At 47.4% G+C, this 17,754-nt stretch overlaps 2 protein-coding genes across 2 annotated transcripts in view; both read right to left on the reverse strand.

The window, feature by feature from the left end:
• Positions 1–4,962, reverse strand: part of tiam2a (TIAM Rac1 associated GEF 2a) — an 84,337-nt gene extending 79,375 nt beyond the window's left edge. Inside the window, exon 1 of the mRNA XM_062523775.1 lies at positions 4,830–4,962. The gene's annotated coding sequence lies outside the window, so the exon portion shown is untranslated. The remainder of the gene's footprint in view (positions 1–4,829) is intronic.
• Positions 4,844–17,754, reverse strand: part of scaf8 (SR-related CTD-associated factor 8) — a 36,666-nt gene continuing 23,755 nt past the window's right edge. Inside the window, exons 6-21 of the mRNA XM_062523568.1 lie at positions 17,375–17,502; positions 15,745–15,921; positions 14,806–14,885; positions 14,242–14,374; positions 13,763–13,894; positions 13,263–13,372; positions 12,521–12,714; positions 11,153–11,253; positions 10,640–10,753; positions 10,257–10,413; positions 9,332–9,462; positions 8,466–8,607; positions 8,280–8,342; positions 7,254–7,553; positions 6,193–6,951; positions 4,844–6,111 (exon numbers count right to left, since the gene is read on the reverse strand). Of these exons, the coding sequence (XP_062379552.1) occupies positions 4,844–6,111; positions 6,193–6,951; positions 7,254–7,553; positions 8,280–8,342; positions 8,466–8,607; positions 9,332–9,462; positions 10,257–10,413; positions 10,640–10,753; positions 11,153–11,253; positions 12,521–12,714; positions 13,263–13,372; positions 13,763–13,894; positions 14,242–14,374; positions 14,806–14,885; positions 15,745–15,921; positions 17,375–17,502 (3,989 nt within the window). The remainder of the gene's footprint in view (positions 6,112–6,192; positions 6,952–7,253; positions 7,554–8,279; positions 8,343–8,465; positions 8,608–9,331; positions 9,463–10,256; positions 10,414–10,639; positions 10,754–11,152; positions 11,254–12,520; positions 12,715–13,262; positions 13,373–13,762; positions 13,895–14,241; positions 14,375–14,805; positions 14,886–15,744; positions 15,922–17,374; positions 17,503–17,754) is intronic.

A 17,754-nucleotide genomic window follows, 5' to 3' on the forward strand; every position in this document is an offset into this window, starting at 1 on the left:
GGCAGACAGAATTCAGTGAAACCCAAAGTGAAGTGTCTGCCCTTGTGACAGATTAAGGGGACAACAAAGCTGAAGCCAGAGCGCGTCATATAAGGTCACACGTAGGGCCATGTACCCAGTCACAGTACGGTCTGCTTTTCCAGCTCGGCACTGACACTCCAAGAGGTAGTAATAAGGGATCATGGGACCACAATCAGGACAATATATTGAAGCATCTGACTTGTGTGGAAAAACACCACAGATTGTCAGCTGAAGACAGCTGGGGACAGACTTTCACAGATTTGCATCTAAGCAATCAACTTAGTGCTCCTTGCAGAAAAAAAATAAAAATAATAATAGGCCTAATAATTCTGTACAGGGACTCTGCTAAGAATCTCCCAGTCGTGTCTGGCTCAAGGAGGCTAGAAATGCACTTTATGAATGGCTGTGACCCTGTGCCCGGACCCAATTCCGAGGGAGCAGAACTCTCTCATGCATCCAGCGGCCCCTGGGAAGGCTGCTAATACTGATAAAAGAGCTCCTTGGTTGGCCTTCCTCCAGAGGCAGTAGAATTTCACGGAATCTCTCCGCAAACTAATTACAGAGAGAGCGACTGAGCCGTGATAGGAGGGGGAACTGAGAAGGCAAGTATTGGAGGGGAGATAGGCTCCATCTCCCGCACTGTTTCCCCATCACTTTTCTGAATAAAAGACAATTAGAGTTGAGCAGGAGTTGTGCTCTCTAGTCTCACAGAGTCTGCATTAAACTGCACCTTATAAGTCATATTTGGGCGTGAGATACACACGGAAAGGCTTAGTCACTGACTGTCGAAAGGGGGAAAAAAACGTTCACAATGACAGAACTGCTACAACATATTCTATGGATGCCTTGCGAGCATCACGTCAGGCGTTTTATGTCCAGGCCGCTGCAGAGGCTAAGCGTCTGTTAAACGCATGGGCACTGTCAGCTCCGCTCCACTCCTTTCGGGCACCGCAGCACGTGGATGCTCTTTGAGAAAACGACGGCTGGATAACCCTCCACCCATCATTTGGCAAACACCCTGGGTACCGACTCCAGCAGCGCCACACTGCCCTCTACAGGCTCTTTGGAGCACTTCTCTTTAGTGTGGTGCGTCAGACTTGATAGAACTCTGTGCAACTGTTCGGAGGCTGATTGTGTATTCCTCTTACAGTTTTATTAAAATGACTCACAAATTGAAGAACAACAGTGTTGGATGTGTGCTCCAGTGACTCTACAGGAGGCTTGATTATGATTGGATGACAATTTCAGCACAGGCTCATTAGGGCGAGGCGCAATCTAAAACCAGCATGGCGTAGTTTAGAATGTAGAACTCGCTGCCTGGATGACTAATCATCTCCACCTGGCCACAGCTGGTACGTAATGAACTCCGGATCTGTGTGAACATTCCGCTGGGGGTTCATGCCACGACAATAAAGGATCAGCACGACCGTGGTTCCCCCTTGGGGCCTGACCAGAGCGCATGTTTGTTTGTGTGTGGTATGAACTGCCTGGCTTTATGGCTTGTGCCCGGGTAGGTATGAGCACTGTGGGAATGCCAGTCCAAAAACAGCCCTACTACTCTTCGGCAGACACAGAATTAGCACCAGGGTGGACTTGTGACACCCGTGCGTACCGCACTCTTCCTAATCGGTCACATCCACTTGATATGTGACGGATTCACGAGTCCCTATCTTTGTTAGATGGAACTGGTTCAAAAGCCAACTTCAGTGGCGGGCAAAATAAATTTGTTGCTCCCCTGTGTCAGTATCGGTAAGGCTGGCAGTGGTTTTTAATGAGGATTGGGTGGTGGTGGTGGTGGTTGGGCAATCTGAGCATGTGTGCTGTGTAGAAAGCTGGATCCTCTCTAGGTCTAGAAGGCACACTGCTGCCAGATGCTACAGAAGATGATTGAATGCATTGCGTGAAGAAAGCTAGTAAAAGCAGCAAGCCTCAGAAATCAGTCTGCCACTGCTTGTAGTGCTCCAAAAACAGTACGAGTCTATCATGCTGTAAAAAAGCTGTCCACCCACTTGTGTGTTGTCCGAAACAGGACAATGTGATCTTAAAAATCAACATTTGTGGGGATCATGCAGTCGAGGACGAAGAGATGAGAAGCAAGATGAACACAAGTCTCCTCTATCCCTGTTCGCTTTGAATGGTATTTACAGCCCCGAGGCAAGAACAGCAAGAACAGATCCTCTCTCTCTCTCTCTCTCGCGCTGCAGTTGGCATATGCTGAGTCCAAGGCCAAGATGCTAGGCGGGCCAAACTGCAGAATGGTGCACTCGACGCTTCCTTCCTTTCATTTTTTTTTTTTTTTTTTTTATAAACAGGGCTAGTGCTTAGTAAGCACTGCTGAAGCGTCAGTACTCTGGCAGGAGAGCAGTACAGCGTCCCTGTACTGTATATGCTCCCAAAATCCCCCACCCGTGCTGGCTGGCGGCCCACCTTTGTTGTGCTGTGCGCCGAGCCCTCACCAGATGGTCAGATGAGCCGTCTCCTCAGATCGACTTCAGAGTGACTGGCCTCCTCAAGCCCCGTGAAATAGATTTGTTATAAGAGTCACAGGTGAAAAGGGGAGCTTTGAGACGGGATCTTGTGATTATTTTTGTGATGCATAATGTGAACTTAACATTCCTTCGCACCAGATGCGAGTTTGAAGAAAATACGATTTTGCGCTTAATTTTGTATGTGAAAATGTGACCATGATTAGCATCATTTTGTTGTTGTTGTTGTTGTTAGTATATGAACAAATTATTTGATGATAGCATTTTTTGATAGTACAACATCCGACATGATTTAGGCGTAAACATGCATACATTTTGTATGGGAAAATGTGATAATGATGTGATAGCATTTTTGATAGTGCAACATCAACATGATTTGTGCGTAAACAATCAATAATTGGTTTCTTTTCTCTCTCAATTTTGGGTTTGGAGTCGCAAATGACTGCTATTATTGTCAGCTAATTTCATGTTGGTACATTACTGAAAGAAGTTGTTATTGTATGTGAAAGCCATATATCAGTGGTTAGTATGTGTGGTGCATTACTAAATAATCTTTGAATTTTCACATGATCCTATTAATACATTCAGCATTAATTGGATGGAATTTGCTATGTGCCTGGTTATTCTGTTCTTTAACAGAGTTGTGATAAGTATTTGCATCTATTATAAGAAAACAATAAAGCTCTTTCCGTTAGAAATTTCAACCTTTATCCTCATTTTTCTGCATAAAAACTGAACTGTTTTTTAAATGTACAGTACATTTAATCATTTGGCAGACGCATTATCCAAAGCGACTTACAACAATAGAATAACATGTTTTTGCATAATGAGGCTGTGACATGGCATTTGTGTTGGAGCTTGAAGTGTGTTTTTACGTGAGCCCAAGTTTTGGTTGGTATAAGAATCATCACAGAAGTAATCAGAGGAAAAAAAAAACAGAAGCTTTTTCATCAGCACAGCTTGGCAAGAGATTAAAGGTAATACATTCCAATTTAAATGTAAGGTAAAAACATATGGCAGAAGCGCCAAAGAGAAACCGGTCGAGAAACCGGTCAGATGTGACCTTATAGAGACTCTAGAGTGCAAGCTGGTTGCTACGGTTGCCAGCTCTGCTCTACTGCCATGAACTACAGCAAGCCAAAAGCATCTAAATAGAAATTATGGGAATTTTGGGAGGCTTGGACACATTCAGATGACTGGCTAAGATCAGACCGCATAAAGACTATTTTTAAACCATGTAGGCCTAGCGTCCGTCCACCCCGCACAGCTGTTTTAAGTAGTTGCCAAAAAATAAATCACCTAACTTCTTTTCAGCAAAAGCAAACTTGGCCTGTAGGCTTCTGAAACTCTTGCCTGAGAACACATCTTTCAGACGAGGAGACTTCGAGTAAAATAGAAGACACAAGACAAGCACGATCTAAAAGCACCTCGATTTTCTCACACTTTCATCCCCCCCAAGACAATCACTTTGTGAGCTCATGATCTGTGTGCAAGAGAAGCATTCCTCCAGAGAAAATTCAGTCCTAAAGCATTTTTTAACAAACAGAGCATGTTTATTTTCAACTAAAAACAAAAATGTACCCAACATCCATTTTTCCTTTATACGACTTTTTTTTCGGCTTAATTATTGAAATCACTGCAATATGATGAATAAAATCACAGACATTTAACATGGGGTAACATCATATTTCATTTTTTTCTTAAGGTTCCTCTTCAATGCAACTAGACTGGTACTGTTCTCACTGATTTGCTGTGAATGTGTGTGTGTGTGTGTGTATGCATGTGTGTGTATGTGTGTGTGTGTGTGTGTAGATATATATTCATATATTCTGCTTAAGAGACAAGAAGCAAGGACACCACAGAGGCATTCATCAAACTTTGCAGCGGTATGTGTCTTCTTTTTAAAACAGAGGAGAGAAATAGGCCAGCAACCCCTGTTTTCAAGTATTCAGCCATGGATTGGGAAAAGCCAGGTTTCGTACTCTCTTCCATAGGAAGGTCAAAGCTCTCGCCCCACCCAAATTACATTATGCTAAAACATTTTGGCAAGCAAATTTTCAACAAAAGTAACCTAGCATAAAAAGTAGTGGGATTGCATTTAAAACCAAATAAAATATAAAACAAGAACAAAACAACAAAAAAAAACATTACCTACCCTTTTATTCCTCTATCGTGAGCCATCTAGGACGTTCTCCATCATAGTGAATAAAATCATTTGTTAGGGTGTCAAGACAGCGTGAGTTAACTTTGTGTGGCGAATTCTGTGTAGAGCCACTTTAAACACAGAGTACAGAGATGACAACTTTACAAAATGATCATTACCTACTGAGTGATGATTATGTCCCCTCAGTGTCTGTTTTCTCTAGCACTGGCTCTGCCTCAGCGTCCTCCTTCGGCCCACTTTGTTCACTGTCAGTGTCCACCACGGGGGGGCTGAGTTTAGCCGGGACGTTCCCTTGTTCAGGGGGCTCGTCCGGGATCGGGGAGGGGGAAGGTGACGGGGAAGGTGATGGTGACGGTGACTGGGCGGGACTGGGCGTGAGGCTGCAAGCTGGTGGGGGGGTTGCGAGGTCTGGGACAAAATCTTCGGTGGGCCCCATGTCGGCCTCTTCGCCATTCATACATGGAGTGGAAGCCTCGGGGGTCTGTGGTTCTGCCATCTCCTCCTCAGTATTGCTGGTTACTGGTGGGGATTCAGGTAAGGGCTCTGGTTCAGGCTCCGATTTGGGCTCAGGGCTAGGTTCTGGGCTAGGCTCTGGGCTAGGTTCTGGGCTAGGCTCTAGGCTAGGCTCTGCGCTAGGCTCTGCGCTAGGCTCAAGGCTAGGTTCTGGGCTAGGTTCTGGGCTAAGCTCTGGTTTAGGTTCCAACATGGGTTCCAGTTTAGGCTCGAGGTTAACCTCTGGCTTGGGGTCTGGTTTAGGCTCCACTTTAGGCTCCACTTTGAGCTCCATTTTGAGCTCTGGCTTGTGGTCTGACTGCACTTGAAGGGTCGGGACAGGCAGCAAAGGTGGCCGAGGCTCAGGCAGAATGGGAGGACGAGGGTCAGGGAGGAGAGGAGGCCTGGGGTCAGGGAGGAGGGGTCGTAGACCAGACCCGAGCTGGAGCTGGGGCTGTGGCAGGGGTAGTAGAGGCTGGTTTGGGGCTTGGGGCTGGACCAGAGGGGCAAGAGGGGTCCACCCACCACCACCGCCGCCGCGACCGCGTTCTCGCTTCCTCTCCTCATCCCTCTTCTCTCGCTCAGCCTCGCGGTCGCGATCTCGATCTCGATCCCGGTCTCGCTCCCACTCTCTGTCCCCTCGTTCTCGGTCGCGGTCACGGTTGCGATCTCCGCCGCGGTCCCGGCCGCGGTCCCGGTCTCGGTCTCTCTCGCGGTCCCGGTCCCTCTCCCGTTCGCGGTCTCGATCACGCTCCCGGCTGTGCCGGTTGCCGTTCATCTCCCTTCGGAAGTCAAAGTCTTGCTCGCGCTCGTCGCGGTCCCTCTGCCTTTCCCACGGTCGCCGCCTGTCATCAAAGTCTTTGTGGATGTCTGCGTTGAAGGCTGCGCCTCCTCTATTCCAGGCAGGACCTCCTGCTGCAGATCCTGCCCCACTAGCACCACCTCCTCCTCCTCCACCACCTCCTCCTCCTCCTGAACCACCACCTCCTCCACCACCTCCACCTCCTCCTCCTCCTCCTCCTATTCCTCCTCCTGCTGCTGAAGAAGACACTGAGGCTGCTGCTGCTGCCGCTGCTCCTCCACCACGCATCTCGAAGCGGTTAGGGAAGTTGGCCATCGGCCGTTCTTCCTGGAAACCTTTCGGGGTCCCGGTTGCGGCCGCCCCCCCGCGTACGTCTCGCTCGTCAAAGTCCCCTCTGGGCGGCCCCCAGCGGCTCTCGCCCCGGAAGCCTCCGGCCAGGCTGGCTTCTTTGCGCCCGTCGCCTAGCAGCGAGGGTCGCGGAGGTCTCTCCAGGAGCGGGGGTCTGGAGGTGGCCTGCTGCTGCTCCCGCATCTCGGGCGGCGGGGTCCTCAGCAGGCCGGTGCTCTGCTTCTTCTCCGGCGGGGGGAAGCGGTAGTCCTGGTCTCCGTCCTGCTGCGCGTTGCCCTCCGCCCTGCTCGGGGCCGCCTCCTCCTCAGGCTTGTCCGCGCCAGCAGCCGCGGGGTTAGCGGCCCTGCTGAAGGCCTCCATCTGCTGGAAGGGGGCCCGGAGACGAGCTTGGGCCTGGGCTTGGGCCTGGGCCTGTGCCTGTGCCTGTGCCTGGAGGGAGGCATCCAGCAGGCTAGCTTGGTGCGAAAGGCCTTGTTGCATGAGCAGCGGGAAGCGGGCGTTGGCACCCTGGAGGAGATTGGGCCGCAGATCCAAGGGCAGGAGGCCAGGCATCCTCTGGCCTGTGAGCTGGTGGCCAAGAGCCGTCGAGGGGTGCATGCCAAGCAGGCCCATGCCGCTGCGCACCGCGTTATGCATCCCTGCAGGAGCAGACAGACAGACAGACAGACAGACAGACACGTGTTACAGAAAAGTAGAACTCAAAACAGACAATTCTTGCAGAACACCCACTCCCCCTTATGGTTTACTTTAGGTTTATCCCAGATATTCCATCTGTCGTTTTCATTAGTACATGGCTTTCACTCTATGTACAGTACAACTGACACAGTCCTATGATGCCTCAATTCCCCTCTAGACTATTATGCAGGAGCATGCTAATTTCTGCTAATGTATAAGCAGCGTCTGGACAGGGTCATAACCAACAGCATGAGTTCTATCTGACCTTGCAGCGTGAGCTCTGCACTAGTGGCGTCCATGCCCTCTGAAGGCTGCTGTGCTTTCTCCATGCCTCCGTGATGCTGCTGCTGTTGTTGTTGTTGTTGTTGTTGTTGCTGCTGCTGTTGATGTTGTTGATGTTGTTGCTGTTGTTGTTGTTGTTGTTGTTGTTGCTGCTGCTGCTGGACTCCCAAAGGGTTGTATACTCCAGGGATGCCCTGAGGTAAGAAGCCGGCCTGGGGGAGCATAGCTGCGTACGGAGAGTCCTTACTCTCATGTGCGCCAGACATGGAGGGCTGCACTAGCGCTGCAAGAGAGAGAGAGAGAACGAGGAACATCTCTTGAGAATACATCACACACACGTGAAAGCTTTGACACAATGCAACAAAGAAACATGCCTGCCTGTGCATTTATGTTATAGATATATCCATTCATCTACATTTCTTCATTTAGCAGACACTTTTATCCAAAACGACTTACATATGTCAAGTATATTATAAGGGCCATTGACCCTGGAGCAACTTGGGGGTAAGTGCCTTGCTCAAGGGCACAAGGGAGGCACTTTTCAGGCTACTGCATGCTAGCCCAGCTCCTTAGCCTCTACGCTAGCATTGCAGTCCTTATCTCCATGGGGAATACTGTGATCGTGAGGATGCATTAGAGTTATACTGTGACTGCACAACCATAAGAATCAGTTTGGAATGAGAGTCACAGATGTCTCTTTGCCTTCCTCTACCCCCGTCTTTTTCTACCGCTTTCTCCTTTGAATATACTTAGAATATACTAGTACTTATTTAAGGTAACGTTTACGTAACTTAAACTGCACTCTCTGGTAGCAGTAGTAGTAGTAGTAGTAGTAGTAGTAGTAGTAGTGGTAGGACTTATTGATTTAGTATTAGTTGTTGTTACACAAGGCCTCCTCTGCATTATTCCACATTCATGTAAGTCACTTTGGATAAACGAGTCTGCTAAACAAATAAATGTAAATGTAAGTGTAAATATTGTGGTAAATATTATGGTATGTCAGACGTACATGCTGCAGCTGATTGGAGACCAGTTCCTACAGTGGTCTGAGCAACTCCTGGAGGCATGAATCCTGTGAAGACAGGACAGACAAACAAACAAATAAACAAACAAAAACATTAGGGACCTCACTTGAGCGACATCACAATTGCAGAAACAGAAACAGATCTTTTTTTCTTCTTCTCTTGATGCCAACCTGGTGGAGGCTGAGAGGCGTTGAATCCTGCCCTCAGGAAAGGCGGAGGAGGACCGAAGCCAGGTGGGGGCATCGCCATGGTAACCGGAAACGAAGGCGGCACCAGGCCGACTGCAGGGACCGCAGACTGTGCCACGGGGATCTGGAAGAGAGACACGCGAAGAGTATTATTATTTATTCAGCCTCCATCTTATTTATGTAGCCTCTCTCTCTACTGTCGTCTCTAATCAACAGCGTGGCCTCTGACACACCGGAGGGGATTACGCTCCTTTATGTACATTTTCACAACGCCAAGTAGGACACGAGTAAACAGACCGAGGTGGCGAGGTAATCTACTCCGGATAATCAAGAGCTCCATAGACAAACAAACAGAGCAGTCCGAGACAGAGACAGAGCTGCTACTCGTTTCCCTCACTGGATAATAAACTCTGATGGGCTGAGACGGCCAAAAGAGTTTCAGCGCCAATATAAACACACTAGACCAGACAGACAGACAGACAGACAGACACAGGCAGAGAATTGGTTGCTATATGTTTCCTGCTGGTAGCAAACAAACACAGTGGGGATACTTTAACACACCCAGAGTGTGATAGTGTTTATACGTGTTTGGATACCAGAAGCGATTAAGACTGTGGGAAGGGGGGGGGGGGGGGGGGGGTCACATTTGAGTCAGGAAGTGCCTGCTATGGTGTGGCAGAGAAAGAGAAGGAGAGTTTCAAAAAGCCATTAACCTAACAACATCTCTATTATTGCTAACACACAAGAAAGCCCTCTTATACCAAGACCAAGTCTGAAGGGGAGGAAGAAAGGCACTGCACAAAGTTGCTACATTAACAAAACACACACACACACACACACACACACACCTGTACAGGCATCATGGTGACAGGTTGGGCGTAGGCCTCGCTCTGGGCGTTAGTGACGGCACTGGCCTCAGCTGCGGCCGCCTGGCTCTGCGTCTCCTTGGCCGCCTCGGCATTCTTCTGAGCCTCCCAGTCTGCAGTTACAACAACGTCAACAATCAGCTCAGACAACTACCGTAATTTCGCGACTATTAGCCGCGGCTTATACATTGATTTTGCAAAATTTCTTCATCTATGAGGTTAATACAGGGGGCAGTTTATATGATGTTAATATGGTTTTGTTTCTTTTAACTTGCATAAAACACCGTCCTGTGGCTTATACACAATGCGGTTTATATGCAGGAAATTACTGTACAGAGCACTGGATTCAGAATTTATGATTTTTATATTCACAAGGGGTTTATGTCCTGATGTTACTGTTATGTCTTAATCCACAAACGGGATGACTGTTGTTATTTCATTCTGTTCCTATACTGTCCCTGTGTATATCTGTGTATGACTATGTGTTTAGAGATAAGAGGGGATATTATGACTTTGCAGAGGTTCAGAGTTCTGCATGGCTGTGTTAGCAACTATCTGCCCACTATTGCCCAGAGTCTGATTCAGTGTCGTCCATGTGAGATGGGATGACCAATGCCATCTCTGGTCAGCCTGGAAGGACACTTAAACTCTAACTACTTCCTTGTCTAGTTAGAGTACCCGGTGGATCTTTAGGTGAAGTCATGCTCTCTCCCCATTGATGTGCATCATTGTAAACAAAACGCTGTTCCTGATTTTTCTTACAATTGGCATCACTGACAGAAATGACTGGCATCACTGACTGAAATGTGCTTGGGTTATTTGCCTGTATCTGTGTTACAAAGTTCACTTTACGATGATGTTCTCAAAACCTACAAAAAACATGCAGGAAGCAAGCATTTGCGCTTACCACTATTAATGGTTTCTTGATCAATCATTCCTCCTTCAGCAAAGCCTTCCAGGTCATCGAGCTTGACTTTTTCCCAAGGGATGTAGGTAACGCCAAGGTCCACATCCCAGAACTGTTTATACTCCTGCTTCACACCCTTATTGAGTGCCCATGCAATCTGACAGGAAATAGAAAAGGAATGGACAATGTGTTCCATTAGTCAAGAAAGTGCATTAGTGAGACACAAGCAAAATAGCCAGACAGGTGACTGGACCGTTGAATTGTGGACTGTGAATGTGGATGTCTTGAGAACATCTGAACGTATGGGATAGCACTTCAAATGTCAAACATGATTCCGGTGACGTTCACTTGACACAATGACATTCTATGTTATGCACGCATACCTTGATGACCTTGGAGCCGATCTTGAAGGAGCCGGTGCTGAGCTTCTGGCGAGCACGGTAGGCGTCTTGTCTGTGCACCATGCAGATGTAGGCACAGCCCCTAGGGGGAATCATCTGTGGAGACACCCAGACAGCACAATGAGCCGACATGTGTCAAAACTGATACAACGCTGTGTGTGTGTGTGTGTGTGTGTGTGTGTGTGTGTGTGTGTGTGTGTTAAAGTCAAAGAAACGAGACTATGAGGTCTGCCGTCCTTGTGCCAGAAGAGGCTAAAAAAAAGACGTGTTTGGACAGACTGTGTGATATTGGTATCAGATGTGAAAATAAAACAACAGCGGCAGAAAAGGGGAAAAAAAAAAAGACTATTGTGATTTATTCCAGCCTGACAGTGAGGACCGAGGGAGGTGAGCAGTGAGCAGCACAGGGTGCAGGGTTAGATAGATGGAGCCTCACACACTCACACCCAAAGGGACAGAGGGAGACGGGGTCAGGACAGACTTAGAGCTACTCACATTGATGGATTCAATTTGGCCAAACTCCTCAAACAGGTTGGTGAGGTCCTGCTGGGTGGCCTTCTTGTCCACTTGGCCCACCCAGAGAGTAGTGCTGCACACTGGAGAGAGAGAGAGAGAGAGAGAGAGAGAGAGAGAGAGAGAGAGAGAGAGAGAGAGAGAGAGAGAGAGAGAGAGAGAGAAAGAAAGAAAGAAAGAAAGAAAGAGAGAGAGAGAGAGTGAGAGAGAGGGGAGAGAGAGAGAGTGAGAGAGAGGGGAGAGAGAGAGAGAGAGAGGCGCATTATTAAGAGCAAAGGCACATAAACACAGCAAGACATGTTGAGAAAGTGGTCAGAGGAAGCACAGTGGCTTACATCAACAGACATGTTTAGAAAACCCAAAAGGTCACGGAGACTCTGGCAAAGATCTAAGAGAAAATGCATGTTGGACTTCTCAGAAGCAGAGGTTCTTCTGGGGGTTGTGAGAATTTTTGGGGGTCGCCAGATTGCGTGAAAAAATAGCATTCTATTTCTACATGAAACCATTTTTTTTCATCCATTTTGTTTCCAATTTCCATTATCACACATGCATACCAGCCAGTCTATACTGTACATTGGCAATCTGGCCTAAGTTGTGCATGAGTAAACTGGCAATAGTAATATTGTAGACTTTAATCTTTGTGCCAATAATTTTAGGTCAAGATACACATACATTAGCTGTGCACTGTAGTGTATGGTTAGGAATGGCTGTTACGAATATGTGGGACAAATGTTATATGAAAACACCTGTGATGGATAGCTGGTAGAGTAGAAATGGAGAAGGCTTCTCATTAAAAAAAGTAACATTGTACCAAGTCATCACTCCAATCCTAATCTAATCTAAAAGCACAGCAGCGAAGCTGAAATGGAATCCATCATTGGGACTGATAAAAGTGCTGGGAGCATGCAGGCAAAGGGACGGGTGGTGGGCTGCGAGCACCAACTCAATCATTCTAGGGGTATGGGACTCACAGGGAATCACTGATCTACAATATCAAAATCAATTTTGCTGATTTACTTACACACACACATACATATATATGGACACACACACACAAACATATATATACACACTATTCACAAAAAGTCAGGAATATTCGGCTTTCGGGTGAAATTTGTCATCATGTTTCAATAAACTGTTTGAGATAAGGAGATCACCAATGCATGCTCCTACTTCAATGCCCTACTTTCATGATAGAATACCACTGCAGCTTGACTTATGCATTTTCCATACATTTCACCCCAAAGCCAGATATGATATCCCTAACTTTTTGTGAGACATGTAACATTTGAAGTGTGCCTACCATGAGGAATTATGAAAATGGAGACGTGACATTTGAAGTGTGCCTACCACTGAGGAATTTGGAGCGTATGGGAGGGAGTCCCTTCTTCTGTCGTTCCTTTTCTCTCTCTCGAGCGCGCCGCTCGCTGGAGTAGGAGCGCGAGGACTTCCTCTTGCGGTCTCGTGACCGGGAGCGGGAGCGTTTGCGGTGTTTCCGCTTCCGAGACCCGGAGCGCGATCTTGACCGTCTTTTGCGGGGAGATCTGGGGGAGAGATTACAGCTCAGCGGTGCCATTTCAGAACAAGTGTGCAATAAAAGGAACTAGGGATGCACCGATTGTGAAATTCTAGGGCCAATATCCATAAAATAACAATTTGCCCGAATATTTTAACTGATACCAATATTCATTTTCTTAACTTTTTTTGTTGTTAATTATACCCTTTAGTGTAAACCAAAATATTCATAGAAGAAAATACCTGAACCATTTACACACCTTTCAGGACGTCATAGCACGACATTTTGCAGAATTTATGCAAAATAACAGATAAAAATCAACGTCACTGGCATGAGCAAATAGCATATAAATGTGCCGATAGTAACAGTAGACAGTGAACAAGGCCGATATTGGTCGATAAATCGGTGCATCCCTAGAAGCAACCAACGGAATGAATGTTCCATAACAACAAAGCAATCAGGGACATCACAGCACATTAAAAAGGCTGTTCATCACAGTAGACGAGAAACATGAAGCATGAAGAAGTCAGCATAGTAGCCATTGTGGTCACAATAATTGATCCCCAAGTGTCTCACCTGGAGCGAGACCTGGAACGTGACCTGGAGCGAGTCCCACTGGTCTTCTTCTCATCGGTCTCGAACATCTCCTCGTCCATAGTGTCCTGCCCCTCATCTATGTCCATATCCTACAGGCACAGATACATTACATTACATTACATTACATTTTTACAGTTTAAGCATCTATGTCCATATCCTACAGGCACAAATACATTACATTACATTTTTACAGTTTACATTTTTTTTTTTTTTTAAAAGGTGGAGTGCAATAAGATTAAGTGCATCAGTGAGTGCTGTTTATAAACAGTCAAGCGTCAGTTATAGTCAGGCAGAAAGTCTAGGACTAGTTGTGCTATGAAAGGAGATGTTCTCTGAAGAGCTGGGTTTTCAGAGTTTTTTGATGAACAACCATACTGCCCCCCCGCTTTCACTTGGCACCTTCCATCATGGCATCAGGAGCACTAGCTGTTAGTCCTCCATAATTAGAGTCAAGAGGAAGGGCAGAGGAGGGCACTTGCCTGCTGCTGGTTGTCTATGGAGTCATCCATCTTGGAGTCCGTCTCCGCTAGCTGGAGTTGGCTGCTGCCCTGTGTGGGCGTGGAGCTGTTATCTGGGCCGTAAAGGGACTCTTGACTCTCCATCGACATCGTCTGTGCAAAAGGGAGAGAGGGGAATGTAATGGTAAAGGACTGTACGCAGATAGTAATATAAATGTAAACAAAGGAAAGTTATCCGCGCTTCTGCAGTTGTGCGACAACCAGGCCAAGATAGTGTATGAAAGGTATGGACTCTGACTAGCGTTTCGACGTTACAAACGTCTTCATCAATGCTTTGCACCTTTTAAATAAATACTAAAGAAGACATCTGCGTTGCACCGGCATTCCTCTTCCTTTCATATAGTAATAGAAATGTCTTATCGCACCAGGCAACAAACAGACATTTTGAGACGCACAGAGCAGTTTTGGTAAATGTGTTTTTTATTGTTTTTACTGCGCACCTTCTGCTGATGCTGCTGCTGGTGCTGCTGGTGTTCCATCAGCTGCTTCTGGAACTGCTCCAGATTCTGCTGCTGCAGCTGCTCAGCCAACTGATGGAAGATGGAGCTGTTGATGGACTCAGACACCATGGGCCTGCAGAGAGAGAGGGAGAGAGAGGGAGGGAGGGAGGGAGGGAAAGAGAGAGAGAGGGGGAGAGAGAGAGAGAGAGGGAGGGAGGGAGTGAGGGAGAGAGAGAGAGGGGGGGAGAGAGAGAGAGAAAAAAAGAGAGAGAAAGAGAGAGAGAGAGAAGGGAGGGGGAAAGAGAGAGAGAAAAAAAGAGAGAAAGAGAAAGGAAAGAGAAAGAAAGAAAAAGAGAGAAAGAGAAAAAAAGAGAAAGAGAGCGCAAGAGAGAGAAAGAGAGAGAGAGAAATGGAAGGATGGAGAGAAGGATGAGTTAGAGAGGAAAAAAACACAGTATGCTACAGTAGGTTCAACGTCAACCAAACGCACAGGTCTGCACAGGCATGTCAGCGCACAGGGCAACAAAGTGCCAAGGCAGCGTTTTCACCCAGACGAGCACTCACAATTGAGGCTGCACCGTCTCCTTCTTGGTCTCCTCTTGCCGCTCCGCTTCATTCCCAAAGTCAAACTGCCCCAACAGTTTCTGAGGAGAGAGAGAGGGAGCCACAAAGTTACAACACATCCCAAATCCTGAGCTAATAGGCAAAAACTGCAGAATCATCCCAAAGACCCTGAATTTGAAACACACACTATAAGCGCCCTCAGGATGTCTGACCTCCGATAAAGCGGAATATATGCATGAGGGCGGACACGAGGGCAGATTATTCCTCCTCTCTGTCCTGTCTGAAATATGTATGCTAACGATATCACACAGCGAAGCCCCGGGGTCATACCAAGCGCCACATCCATAATGCAGCACACGGAAATGTATTTCTGATGATTAACATGCCCCCTTAGCCAGGCACTGTGTGGTGAACACATGCCACTTCCCTCTGTCCATCTCCGCAGCCTCAGGTCAGACAACCATGCTCATCTACGCTCTTCCGCCTCACTCTCTGTCCACTCTTCTCCCCCCACCCCACATAAACACACACACACATACATAAAAACACTCACTGTACATTCTTCTCCTCCCGGTCACACACACACACTCTCCATCTCTGTACACTCTTCTCTCCCTGCCAGACACACACATATACATGCAGACACACACATACTCACTGTACACTGTTCTCTCCCCCACCTACAACTTTACTCCCTGTACACTCGTACCTCAAGCGATGACCTGCTCTTTGACCTGATCCTTGCTTCTTGTTTACCTCTTGTTTACCTCCACCGACTACTGACCTGCTCGTGTTGCATTTTGATTTCAGTAAAAACACTTTTTTTTATACACTACACAACGCAACGCTACGCAATGCAACACAACGCAGCGCAAGCCTCATCTCCCCTCCTGTTGTGGCTTCATTGAGGTCTCTGTCCACTCCCCTCCACCCCCTCACCTTGTTGAAGGAGGAGACCCGCTGCTCCAGGGGGTTGAGCGTGTTGGCGGCGGCGGCGGCCGTGAGCTGGGCGGTGAGGGCCTGCAGCTGCACCACAAGGCCCGCGTCCAGCGCCTGCAGGAGAGACGGCTGCGGCTTCTGCTGCTGCATCTGCAGACTCTGCACCAGCTGCTGGAGCTACACCAGACAGGGAACAAAACAGTCAGGGTGTTAAGCAGGCAAAAAGGTAGCGATGCACACATCCAAAAAATAAAGGTGCTGGACAAAAAAACATAGGGCGTATTCACACCAGGAAGGTCCGTTAGTTCACTTATTTGGTCCGGACCAATTTTTTTTTCTTTTTTTCTATTTTAGTGCGGTTCGCTTTCACACCGTGATTAATTGCAACCGGACCAGAATTTATAAACAAAAGCACATGTACTAAGGTCGTTCAACCATTGGCTGGTAAACGTGTAGGTGGGGTGAAGAATAGGAAGCCAAAGTCAAAGTTGGCCCACGTAAATACTATGTTTGCGTACTGTACTCGTTATTATCCTAGCAATATAGTTTATACAGTTACAGCTTTGCAGAAGTGCTTGAGCGTCAAGACCGTTTGATGCAAGTTTAACAACATCATGCTCGTAATTTTGCAACGACGAAGACGTGCAACAAAACAGCTGAGAAGAGCTCTCATGTGTGTCCAACATGCTAACAGCAGGCCTACGGAAGACGGAACGGGTAGGAGATGCAAAATCAAATTATTGTTGGCAAAAAAGCGTTAGCCCACTGCTGCTTACAGCTGTTGTGCGTCACGGAGCTATCCTACATTTCCCATAATGCGCAAAAACTACGGGAGCTCGTCAAATCCAAAAAAGGTAGATTTCTGTAACTGGGTCGGATCGAGGTCGGTCTGCTTTCACACCATAAACGAACCGCACCAGGGTTCGATAGGAACCGCTCCGAGACCACCTCCTCAGCTGGGTCTCGGTCCGCTTGTTTGGTCCGCACTAGAGTTCGAGTGATTGTATTCACACCAGTCAAAAAGGTCCGAACCAAGCAAGAAACGAACTTGAGTTCGTTTTAATCGAACTAAACAAGGCAGGTGTGAATACCCCCATAGACTAAAGCCCAATTCACACCAAAGATTCCCGACGCGACGAGACAGAGTTGCAGCGGTGTGAATTAGAAGTTGCACGTAGTTGCAAGCCGTCGCAAGCCGTCGCAGAGCATTAAACATGTTGAGTCGCAGTCGCAAGGTTTTAGAACGTTGCGGCTCATCTTGTCTCGTCGGGAATCTTTGGTCTGAACCCTACTTAATGAAACAAACAGAATGTCCGCACACTTGCTTCCGTTTAGTTTTTTTAATGATCACCACGGTGGGTGCACACACACACACACACACATACAAACGGGAGCAAGTGTGCGGACATCCTGTAAACGGGAGCAAGCGTGGGGACATTCTGTTTGTTTCATTAGGGTGTTAAGCGGGGACAAGCAACTTTACATTTTCACCTTTACCTTTACTATCCGCTTTACATTAGCAGTTTCTTTGTGAGAGAATTAACACCATTTGTTGACTTTCAAAAAACAGTCGCACAAACTGTACTAAAAGATGGCCATATCTGTGCAATCTCGCAGCTCGTGGGCTCACCTGTTGGCCCTGAGGGCTCTGTAGAATTTGAGCCACTGCAGCCACCGTATCTGTGTTGGAGATCTGTGCGGCCCAGTCTGGTAGACTCTGCACTATGTTAGCAGGGGTTGCTGGAGTGGCAGGAGTACCTAGAGGAAAGGAAAACAGATGAGAACGCACTGATACCTCAGTAAGGACCCATTTCCATTTGACCACAAGGTGGCACTGTAAACCAACATCATGCGCATGTCAGCCCCACTATAAGCTGTAGCTTTCAATGAGACCCTGTTAACTGCTACCAACATGAGGGAAGGAAAGGTGAACACTACAGGATGGATACAGGGACACAGAGTTGGGTTTATTACCGGCATGATAGGACATTGTCAGGGTTGAAGCCCGTA

Source organism: Sardina pilchardus, chromosome 20, assembly GCF_963854185.1.
Source record: "Sardina pilchardus chromosome 20, fSarPil1.1, whole genome shotgun sequence".
Lineage (NCBI taxonomy): Eukaryota > Metazoa > Chordata > Actinopteri > Clupeiformes > Clupeidae > Sardina > Sardina pilchardus.